General features: G+C 35.3%; 1 protein-coding gene and 1 pseudogene across 1 annotated transcript; both read left to right on the top strand.

Annotated features, from left to right (window-relative positions):
- The first annotated feature begins 4,199 nt into the window (after nt 1-4,199).
- On the top strand, nt 4,200-7,864 carry LOC103927961 (annotated as a pseudogene).
- Nucleotides 7,865-8,729: 865 nt separating this feature from the next.
- On the top strand, nt 8,730-11,133 carry LOC103927962. Its single transcript, XM_048574057.1, has 4 exons — nt 8,730-8,895; nt 9,173-9,313; nt 10,007-10,194; nt 10,647-11,133. Exons 1-4 carry the CDS (start codon nt 8,834-8,836, stop codon nt 10,835-10,837), a joined length of 582 nt encoding a protein of 193 aa, XP_048430014.1. The 5' UTR covers nt 8,730-8,833; the 3' UTR covers nt 10,838-11,133.
- Nucleotides 11,134-12,292: the final 1,159 nt, after the last annotated feature.

Below are 12,292 nucleotides of genomic sequence, written 5' to 3'. Positions count from 1 at the left end.
TATACCATAAGAAAATATGAGTTTTAAGTCTCAAATGATAAATGTATGTGGCTTGTTTGTTACCCACCACATGATCGAGTTACGAGGTGAGCGCAGTGAGGCTAAGTGTATCGGAGTATTGAATACTCTGCTATTCAAAGTATTTAGATGTACAAGAATTTTTTACGATTTATGATATGATAGTTATTTAAAAATTTTCTAAGAGTTATTCATATTAAGGCCCTTCATAGCTACACAATTTATATTAAAACACTTTATAAACCTTTTATGTTAAAAAAGCCCATTTTAACTTTTTAAAACGCAAAAACTAATTTAGGTGACAAACAAACATTATATAATTCTAGTAGGCTTTTTGTTCTTCTCAAATTTTAACCTTAGAGCGTGCATTTGTAATTACATACACTATGAGTTTGGTTTAACTAATTTTATAATATGCTCTAGTATATATGATACAAAGAAATTTTTCATCGTTCGATCCTTAATTAAGGATCCAACAACCAAGATTTAACAACTATAAATTCTGATCTTATAAGATGTACCATAGCATACTCGAGTTTCCCGTTATTTTGTACACATTCTTTCAAGTACATAGTAGAAAAGGTAGACAAATTCACATGAACTTCAGTTTTTTGTTGTAAACTATACAAAGGGAGAATGCAAAAAATAGTAAAGCTTTCATAATACTTAAATTATCTTTCTCCCATTAGGATTTCAAAAAATAAAAAACAAAATTCACAAAATATAAACTCTTATAGTGAGAGTGTGGGTGATTATGTTCATTATTTTTAAAATATATTTTACTAAAAAACAATAATATCTAAAGTAAGTAAAATATAAAAAAAGTAAAAAAAAAAAAAAAAAAGTCAATTATCACACGTATTAGGGTGTGACACACAGGAGAGTAGTTTATTTAAATGTGCTTTTATCGGAATGTGTCATAGTTTACTATTCTTAATGAAATAGAAATTTTAACATGAACACACTCTTCAAAAGAATGAGATGCAAATCAGATTCAACTTTCCAGACGAAAACTAAACATAATTATAATATATATATATATATATATATATATATATTAGAGGTGGCACATTCATACAATAAAACTTTATCGTGCACATTGATACAACAAGATCATAAATTCTTGTGGCTTGGCTATTATCCGTCCCAATATTTTGCATGTCATTAAATTTGGGAAATTTTGCACAGTATTTTTCTTTGTAAATATATAAATATTTTAGTGCACGATTAATTTTTAGAGGGTTAATAACGATTCCGTTAAAATAAAAGAAAAATAAGAAAAAAAAACAGCTTTTTTCTATATTTTTAATTTTGTTAATCATACACAAGATTCTAAAAGTCGTTAGGTAAACAATACTTGACTACTCAAAGATGAGTAGGAACTCCTACTCAAAACTCTTAGTGTTTTAATCACAGAGCTTTGTGCATATGATCAAAACCGTCCATACTATGAATCACACTGTAAAGATCATCTCTGCAAAAAATAAATTAAAACTAAGGTCGTTTAGTCAATCTATTGTAGCAAATACACAGACGGTTTGTAATGCTTTTACCAATACCATTCATTTGTTTTTAAACAGTTTGATAACTAAACAACCTTAGTTTTAATTGATTTTTTCTAGAGGCGATCTTTATAGGATGATTTATAATATGAATGGTTCTGATTATAAATACAAAGCTATATAAATTGACAACGAACAATTTTGAAATTTTTTTAGTAGAAGTTCCTACTCATCTTTAAGTAGTCAAGTATTGTTCTTTTTTATTTTAATTAAATATATTATAACATATAATAAATGTCTACTTTTTGACCTAAAAGTCATGAGTTCAGCCATGGAAACAACCTCTTTGCTAAACAATGATAAGGCTGCGTATGATAGACGTTCTCCCGCTAGATCCTCGTAAAGTGGGGAACCTTATTAGCTTGGGGTCACTTTTATTTATTTATTATATACATAAAAATAAATGTCTACTTATACTTTAAAAAATATATAATTGTATTGTGATACATAAATTGTAAAAAAAAAAAAATAAAATAATATATATATATATATATATATATATATATAGATTATGGGCTTAATTATTAAGATGGTCCCTGTGTTTTACTCTATCGGCCAATTTAGTTCCTGTGTCTTCAATTTGACCAAACTGGTCCCTGTATTTGCATCTGTTAGTTAATTCAAGACAATTCATTAAAAAACAATTAAAATTGACATGTTCTAAATCGTATAGTACTTAAGTTAATTGAACAAGTGACAATCTCTAAGCATAAGCATCATATCTGTTTAATGGGTGTATATAAAATAATGTTTTTCTCCTTCTGACAAATATCAGTCTTATAGGCCATTCAACGAAATATTCTTATCTTAATTTTAAACGACTGTAATTAATCATGGCAAAGGCTTTTCCTAGGCAGGACTATTAGAACAATTGACTATACATTACATAGATGTATGTAGACGAATAAAATTATTGAGATTAGTCGGCCTGCCTTGCAGGAAAGCCTAGTTGACTATATCAACCAAACGAAGAGTCGTTGAAGTTGAAAACACTTGTGGTTTGTCCTTGTTGTCCAAGTCGCTCACAGCCGTACACGTAGCAGCAGCACAGTGGCTGCCTGTCTGTTTGTTTAGACTGGAAAATTACGATTGGACCGACACGACGTACATTCACAGTGACAAAAATCTTCTGAAGAATATTTCACTCGCCTTGAGGCATTATAGTATTTGTTTTCTAAACATTTTTAATTGGAAATTGTGTTTCTTCTGATTTGTAAGCGGAAGGTTTTTATTTTTAAAATTGTAAGTCAGAAATCATGTCCTACTAGTAACACGATTTAATTCCGTTTCGTTCATTCTGAGCATCTTCAATGCAACAACTCAGGTCTATATTTCTTTGGATCTCAAAAGGGCGGCGGGTTAATATATTGGGGTGGAGTATTCACATACCTATTTTTACTTTTTTCATAGCTTTCTAATTTTAGGTAGTTGAATCGAATGAATTAAAGAAAATTAAATGACAGAAATTAACAAGGGGTATGAAAGAAGTAAAAAGAAGTATATTAATAGCACACCCTAATATATTTTCGTTTGAGCCTTAAGTTTTGAAGCTTTGCATTGAGGAGAGGAGAAAGCATCGTACTCAAAACTCATATTTAAGCTTAAGATTTGAAGCTTTGCATTGGAGGAGAGGAGAAAGCATTGGACTCAAAACTCATATTTAAGCTTTAACAATTTGGCTATGTGCATTGAAATGATTAGACTCATAAACTCAAATTCAAATAAGGATGACATTCATCACAATTTAATAAAAGATTATAAGGGCTCATTTGGAAGTGTTTTTAAAATGACTTAAAAGCGATTTTAGAGAAAATGTTTTTGAGTTCCAAACACACTTGAAGTACTTCTATGTGGTGCTTCCAATAAGCACTTTAAGTGTTTTTCCATGATTCACTTGTATTTGTACTAAGAACTGGTTCCAAAAGTATTTTCATTAAAAGTGATTTTAGTCATTTTAAGCACTTCCAAACAAGTTATAAAAAGCTGAATCTGGGTGAAATGGCTCATCAATCAAGACCATCTCTATCAACAGATTTTTCATTGGATGGATGTTCTTCTAGAGCAAGCCCTCTTTCTTATTCTTATTTCCTTGAAAAGTCTCTGCTTTCCTGTTTGTAGATAATCAGTGAATGGACCTAACCCAACAAAGTAGATTAAAACTCATAAAATTAGACTTATATCAAGTTTACTCTAAAAAAATTAGAAATACAGAACTTGAAGACGGCTTAAGCACCATTGGTAAAAAACACTAACGAATGGAGGTTTTCATGTTACAAACCAAGATACCCTCCTTTCTACGGCATACACAATCGAAGCTCCAGAGAATCCAATTGATGCTCCTATTTTGTTGTTATGCAAACTTGAGAAGACTCACATAGGCATTTCAGTTTTTTTTTTTTTAATATCATCATGCGATTCACTAACGGCAAGAATTGTATCGAGGACGTGTTGTGTGAAATACGGACATGAAATTCGTCCCTAACTACGGAGTCATCTCGTGAGGATTACCTATTAGATATTTATTATTTATCAATAAATAATATTTTGATAATAAAAAAATCTTCCATACTCATAAGTACGGTAGGAAACCCACTCCACCATGAACACAAATTCATTAATCATATCATCTTCATCATTCATCATCTTCATCTTTCATCATCATCATCAACATCCCTTGTAAAAAGTTGAGTGTGCAGTGTGGGAGTCGGCCCCACAAACATAACTGTTGCATCCCACACATTTAAGCATTCTATTCGTCACTTTCACAACTGTTCTATCACATCTCCGATAATTCTGAAATCCGAGTTTCAGACCAGAGGCCGAGACAGAAGCAGAAAGTTTCGGTTTCGGGTTAGTGATGTTCGGGTGCAAGTGCTTCCATTGGAATCAACTTACCGATTTATTCCCACCTGAGCCTGAAGAGCCCTTCTCTCTGCCTGATCCCATCCCTCAATGGCCTCCTGGTATGTAAAATTCTACTGCAAAAGCTCTCATTTTTTTGGATTTTCTTTTGCGTATTGAAATTTATGATCTGGGTTTTTATATTTTTAGCTGATTTGATTAGTATTTGGATTATTGGTTTGGATTAATGGGTTTGCGGATTGTGCTGCATGCAAGCAGTTGTGGCTACGAAAGTTTGCTTTTTTTGGTTAATGGATCATGATTCATGAATAATAGCCGCTCATTTTTTGGACAGAAACTGCAACTGTTTAAAAAAAAAAAAAAAAAAGAAAGTCTCTCCTTTTGTTTCGTTTCTAGTTGAAGTTATTTGCTTTGGCAACTACTAATCAGTGCTTAATTGGGAATTAGTGATTTGTATGGTCAGTAATTTATCTGAATTAAACATATTTTGGGTATCATGATGAAGCTCCACTGGTTGTTTGAATTTGACCTTGATTGCTAATATGCAAATTACAATCTATGCGATTTCGGGGGAAATTGTTCTTCATCATCGACCTGTTTTCTGTCTGTATATGTTATTTTGTATGCTCTGGTAAGTTTGTAAACATGCTGATATTCGCAGTTTTACGGTCCAATCATAAATGGGTCTATGCTACTGTGTTGCTTTGATTACTCGGTTTTTTAGCGGAAGTGTGGACGTTGTGTGAAAAGGGCCTGTTCATTGATCATATGCTTTAGACTGGGGATAAGTTGTATGGTATTAGATATGATGCATGGTAACAAAAGAATGTACCTTTTGGTAGGCATGGTTTAACTCGATATGTGTTGTTTAGTGATTCTACTTGAACACTCTTTTTCTCCTTCGTTTCCTTCTTGAAGCTTCTCTCCCCTTATAATGATCTCTGATAGGTAATGCCCTTAACGGGCGTCTTCAGTCTGTCAAGGCTTGTAGAAGGTTGTCATTTTAGGAACCATTAGATATTATTTTCGCTTGTTCTGTTTCTGGTTATGAGTTTCTAGTCAATATTGGTATTAGGTACATATTTTCTTTCTCTAACTACATGATTGCTGACTGCAAAGCTCCAGAAATTAGGGTCTATCAATTCTTCCTTTACTTGAATAAATGAAATAGGGGTTAAATATTTAAATTCTTTTGTGCCGCAACGGATTACAAACTTCACCTTATCTTTAAGATGGTTTTCATTCTTTTGGGTCATTAGCATGCTTGGTGTTAATTGTGAATTTAGTGGATTATGGTGTATTTCTTCTTTGTTTTCTTAATAATAGCTAGCTCGTTTCTTTTTGTAGTTTCGTATTCACCTATGTTGCAGCTGAGTATTGATGAACATGCAAAATTTTGGAGGTTGTGCAAATTCAGAAAGAATCTCTTCAAGTACGACTAAGCATTAACTTTACGCCAAAAAATTGAAAAAATTATAAAGACAATGAGAAACACTTGCTGCTTGAGAATTCGTAGTATAGAATAATGAGAAAAAATTGTCCATAGCTCTTGTGATTCCGGTTAATTATTTGAATGACAATTTTGGACTACTTTTCTAAATGATTTACGGATGTATTTTCCTTCTCAGGTGAAGGTTTTGCTTCTGGAAGAATCAATCTCGGAGAAATAGAGGTTTTCAAGATAACCAGATTTGAGTTTATCTGGGCCTGCACTCCATCAGAGGACAAGCAAAAAACTGTTACGTTTTATAAGCCAGTGGGAATACCTGATGGATTCCATAGCATTGGTCACTATTGCCAATCCAAGGAGAAGCCTTTACACGGTTTTGTTCTTGTGGTTCGAGAGGCAGAGTTGCCAGAAACAGCTGATGTTGGGGAGCGTGTCAAGTTGCCAGCTCTTCGAGAGCCGCTTGATTACAAGTTAGTATGGAGCCCTGATGACGGGAATGAGGACAATTATGGTGCATATGGTTACTTTTGGCATCCTCAGCCACCAGAAGGTTACAAAGCAATGGGCTTTTTAGTGACTAACAGGCCTGATAAACCTGGGTTGGATGAAGTGAGATGTGTTCGAGTTGATTTGACTGACAGATGTGAAACTTACCGCCCAGTTCTTAATGCCATTACAAAATCTCTAAATCTTCCTTTTCAAGTTTGGTCTACGAGACCACATCATCGGGGAATGATGGGGAAAGGGGTTTGTGCAGGTACATTTTTCTGCAGTAGCGACTTGAGCATTAGAAAGGATCTGAAGCATATTGGATGCTTGAAGAATCTGAATTCGAAGCTACCTGGAATGCCAAATCTTGATCAAATTCATTCACTCATCCATCATTATGGTCCTAGCCGTATTCTTTCATCCAGATGAGATTTACTTGCCGTCTTCTGTTTCATGGTTCTTCAAAAGTGGAGCGCTACTGTACAAGACTGGCATGTCAGTTGGTGAGCATATTGATGGCAGTGGCTCAAATTTGCCTGGCGGGGGGTCAAATGATGGGGGGTTTTGGATAGACTTGCCAAGTGATGAACGAGGAGAGATTATAAAATGTGGAAACTTGGAAGTGCAGAACTTTATGTTCATGTGAAACCGGCTCTTGGTGGGACTTTCACTGACATTGCAATGTGGGTGTTTTGTCCCTTCAATGGACCAGCCACTCTCAAAGTTGGGCCTATGGACTTCCCTCTTGGCAAGATTGGACAGCATGTCGGTGACTGGGAGCACTTCACACTCCGCATCTGCAACTTTTCGGGAGAGCTCTGGAGCATATACTTCTCGCAGCACAGCGGTGGCAAATGGGTGGATGCATATGATTTGGAGTACATAGATGGGAACAAAGCCATTGTCTACTCATCCAAAAATGGACACGCGAGCTACCCTCATCCCGGGACTTACCTTCAGGGGTCAGACAAGCTAGGCATTGGGATAAGGAACGATGCTGCTCGTAGTAACTTATCCGTGGATTCAAGCGTCCTGTATGAGATTGTTGCAGCCGAATATCTTGGAGACGGGGTTGTGGCCGAGCCGTATTGGCTGCAGTTTATGAGAGAGTGGGGTCCAACAATTGTGTACAATTCAAGAACTGAGCTTGATAAGGTGATCAATCTTTTGCCTGTGATGTTTAAGTATAATTTGGAGGACATTTTTAGTAAGTTACCGGTTGAGCTTTACGGGGAGGAAGGTCCTACTGGGCCAAAAGAGAAGAACAATTGGGTGGGAGATGAGAGAAGCTAGGGTTTTGCATTGCGTCAAGAATCACCGGTTGTAAGTTGTAACCCTAATGTATCCATATTTGTCCATAGCTATTAATACGATTAGTAGAAACTCTGTTATAGTCATTTCTGTAAATTTAATGTAGTGTATGGATAGAGGAATATATAGAGTTGAACGTAGTAAAATGAGAAATTGAAAGTGTTCGTTGATATTTCTCTTGGGAAAAAACTTCAGTGCGGCAATGGGTCCTTTCTTTGGTCTTGCCCTCTCTCACAAACACGCACACAAACCTAGAGTAAATCTTCGATGGAAGCGCCACGTGGTCGGCATTGTAGGCCTTCCAATAAAAAGAAAGTTACATTGTCATGAGTGGGCTCGAATTAACTGAAAACAAGGAGAGTTTGTGTTTTTTGTGAAAAAAGATTACAGTTGGGGCCATGCGCCCTACCGAAGTTTTCTTCCCCAGCGAACTCTTTGCTTTTTGGTTAATTCGACCACACCCACAGGGCCACAGCAATGTAACGTCGTCTTACTAGGCTACTAGCTGCTCTATAGGCCTGACTACGTGATGCCCTTACCGAAAATTCAAGGAATTTTAACGAAAAACTTTCGGTACTGTTTATTTTAACGAAAAATTATATTTTTACACTAAAAAGTCAATCCTAGTACTATTCACTTTACCTTTTATTTTATCCTTATCATTAAAACTTAAAGTTTTTAAGCTTTTTTTATTAGTTTTCCTAAAATTCAATCCTCTTCTTGGGACGAGGATCCTCTTCGGATTCTTTTTGTGGAGATCCGAAGGATCAATCAATTGTGTCCGTTCATCGTACATCGTGCAACCAGTTTTTGTTAGGTAGTGTTTATATTTATTTTTAAATAAAAAATTTTAAATAATTTTTAACTGCACGATATACAATGAATAGATACGATTGATTGATTCTTTGAATTCCTACAAATAGGTTTAATAACAAACAAGCAAATTATGAATCACGGGCCTTTTGACGAAATGGACCTCACCCCCATATCAATACCGGCCCATATTCTCTACTTTTGAGAGGGACAAAACGGTCCAGTCGGTGGGTGCTTGAAACTTTGAAGCGAAGGCCGAAGGGCACCACCGCACCACGCCAGTAGTACAACCCAACACACAGCAGCACAAGCGAGCGGAGCAGAGAAAATGCTGGCGAGGAGGATGGTTTCGTTGTTCAACAGGAGCTCCTCAGCACCACACTTTTCCAGGTTCAGTTTTTGTTTTACTTTCTCTTCAATTTCTGATCAAATTCCATTTCCATATCTTGCTTTGTTCGACCAAAAAGTCGAGTAATTGCTTCACCAAGTTCAGCTGTTACAGCATTTACCTGATATATTTGACCAAAATCAAAATTTTGATGCTTTTTTTGTCAAACCCATTTTCTAGTTTACTACTTCTGTGATTATATAATATGAATTTTGTGTTATTGTAATTAGGCTGAATTTGATGGAGTGTGATGTGGCTAATAAGATGGGTTTTGTACAGTTCGGCGGCGAAGACGGTGGATGAAGGGAAGAGCACGTCGTCTTTTGGTCGAAAAGCGGTGTCTTTTATTCTGATTACCACTACCGGCGGTGTTGCTTTGAGTGCTCTTAATGATCTTCTGATTTATCAAAGCTGCAGCAGGTATCTTTCCAACTCCAAGTAGATGGGACTTTTAACTCTTCTGTGTTAAATGGTATGATTGATCTCATATAGGGAAGTATTGCTGGTCTAATTTAGAATCTATGCTTGAACTTGAAAAGGCGGTTTTCATTTTTTGGTTTGCGAATAGTTGGGATCAACGACATTCTGATCAACAACGTGTTCAAATGAATTTGGAGATTGTATTTGTAGCATCTGTAATATAGCTTATGAGAAACTTCTTCTTGAAAAGCTTTGTTAAAAACGTATAGATTACAAACGTGATTGTAGAGGAGGGAGGGAGGGAGGGTGAGTAAAAACTAGTTAATAGGCGACTTAGATTGCTTCATCTTATACATAAACAGTGCAGCCCGTGGAATAAATTTCTTATGTATCAGCATCTTGCTTGGTTGATGTATGTTCTATTACCCAACGCCTTAATAGATCATGACATAATGCCCCCACATAAAGGTGGAAATGTGGGCGGTTTTACTCATAGATGGCTGGTTGTTCGTTGGTAGTAGTGTGTAGGAAGAATGAAGAACGAGGGAAGAAGAGGGAGAAATGTGAGTTTTCTTCTTTGAAGGGATAAAAGATCCATACAGAGCTCAAAAAACAATCTTAAACTGTTTCAATGTTACATATGTATACTTAATTTAAGGTTTCATGTTGTAATCAATTCCTGAAACTTTGCAGCAAGGCCATGGAGAAAGCCAGTAAGAACCCAGCAATCATAGAGGCTATAGGGGAACCTATTGTGAAGGGCCCATGGTACAATGCATCGCTTGCAGTAGCTCATAAGCGGCATTCTGTATCTTGCACATTTCCTGTGTCTGGACCGCAAGGTGCTGGAGTCTTGGAGGTGAAGGCTGTACGTAATGGAGGTTTGTATTGATTTAAATAAAAAACCAGACATATATGTGCAAACACACATGCACATACACATAAAGACATACATCGTGTGCATGTGCTCATGTACTCTTACACCTGCTTATTTTGGTGTTTGGGTTCTAAACACACTTTCATATTTTGCTCGTGTGCTACTGGATTATACATGTAAAACCATAATAATGGTACATGATTTTGTATCCAACGCTGTATAATTGACCAACATCCTTTGCTGATATTCACTTAAACTCGTTGTCAGTGTAGATCTTTTCTGAATTGGTTTGACTGAAACAACCAGGCTATCCGATTTATGCTTCAAAAGTTTTGCGAAGAATGTTCAAAAACTAGCTAGACTTTTCTGTTTGATGCATTAAACTACATTTTACATATATCGCTTGGGTTTTGACAACTCTTTTAGTATATTAATGATCAGATTTCTCGTTTGCAGATGACACCTGGCTTTCGTATCTCATCGCTCGCGATTGGGACATCCTAATCATGGATGCCCTCGTCCATATTCCTGGAAATGAAGAGAAGCAGCGAACAGTGCGAATTGGTATTTCCGACAGTGCCCCCGGTCCTGCTTGCACGGCATGCACCGGTTGTCCCGCTCAAGTATCGGCGAGTCCGAAGAACTGAAGTAATAAACACATCAGTAGGCAAGAGTGTGTGCACTTTTAAATCATCCATTTCATACAAAACTTGGTACCGAATTGTAATAGCAGGGAGACTTCTCACCTGAGTATTTTGTCCGGTTTTTGTGTTTCAGTTTTTTGGGTGACCGGTGGGAAGGCTTTCGGTTTTTAATCTTGGGCCGGGTTTTAGAAAGTAGAGCGGTAGAGAAGAGTTGGGCTGTATTTCCTTGTATAGCCCATAAACATTTCCTTTTAGATTTTTTTCTCTCCTTTCTTTAATAAGTAACTAGCATTGACTTATATGAACATATTTTTTTTGGAAAATGTGTGTGTATGAACACATTTTTTTAGAGAAGAGAGAGAGAGGTTTTTGTTTTTGGTTTTATTTTTATTTTAATTTATTTTAATTTTAAATATTAGAGATATTTTAACATCATCTGTAGGTGAGGCTTCAATAAAAAAACAGTAAAATTTGAACCTGTGAAATTACATTATTGCCCATCATTTTTTTTTTTTTGTGTGATTGAAGACTAAGTTGTCTTTTTACTCTCTTTTGGTTGGCAAAGAGGGTTTCATTAACTAATAGAGATATGGTGGAATTAAAATTGAAGTTTCTTTTGTTCGGAAATTCAATAGTTAAATCTTGTGGATATGAATCTAATGAAATTTTGCAATAGTTAAAACTTATTTATGAGTGCTTTTAAAATAACCGAAATCACTTTTTAGAGAAAATATTTATGAGTAACAAAATACTTGAAGTGCTTTCTTCAAGAAGCACTAATCATATGTGCTTATTTCATGAAACAATTTAAGTGTTTTTTTTTAAGATTTACTTGCATTATTACCAAAGATTGGTTTAAAGAATATTTTCGCTAAAAATGCTTCAATCATTTTAAAAATACTTTCAAACAGACACTAAATCTTGTATTAAACATTTATTTTCATTTTGTAGAAAATGCAAGGACCAGAAGGTTCAAATAACCTAAATATTAACGTTAAGTGAATTACAAATTAATGATGGGTGGTCCGTTCATGGAAAGACAAAACCTCAAGTCAAAAGCGGTGTGTCTGGATTTGTACTGTATGTCGACATGGAAATCCAAAAATAAAATTGGTAACCTTCAGCTTCTTGGTACAATAAAAATCTAAACCTACCAGAAGTTGATAGGTTTGTTTTCAAATGCACTATACTTTCTTTTATATATTTTTATGAAAGTGATCAATTAATGAAGTTTTCTTATGAAGTTTTAATGACCTTTCTAATGTAGGATTCAAACCGGAATCAAGTGAAAGCCAGTAAAAAAAATGAGTTAACATTCTTGCTCCTGTTGTATACATTGTGTTTAGATTCAAATAAATGACAAATTGATCAATTGCAGAGCTAGAAATTTTATTTTCTACTTAGGCTACAGCCTAGGGTAGCTCTTAATGTGGCTCCGCTGGTGGAACTGACACATCA

Source organism: the organism of the source record quoted next, unplaced genomic scaffold (assembly GCF_019419815.1).
Source record: "Pyrus x bretschneideri cultivar Hongxiangsu unplaced genomic scaffold, Pyrus_bretschneideri_v1 Contig7, whole genome shotgun sequence".
In the NCBI taxonomy this organism is placed as follows: Eukaryota; Viridiplantae; Streptophyta; class Magnoliopsida; order Rosales; family Rosaceae; genus Pyrus; species Pyrus x bretschneideri.
Note: the sequence above shows the minus strand (reverse complement) of the source record. Positions and strands in the feature narration are given on the sequence as shown.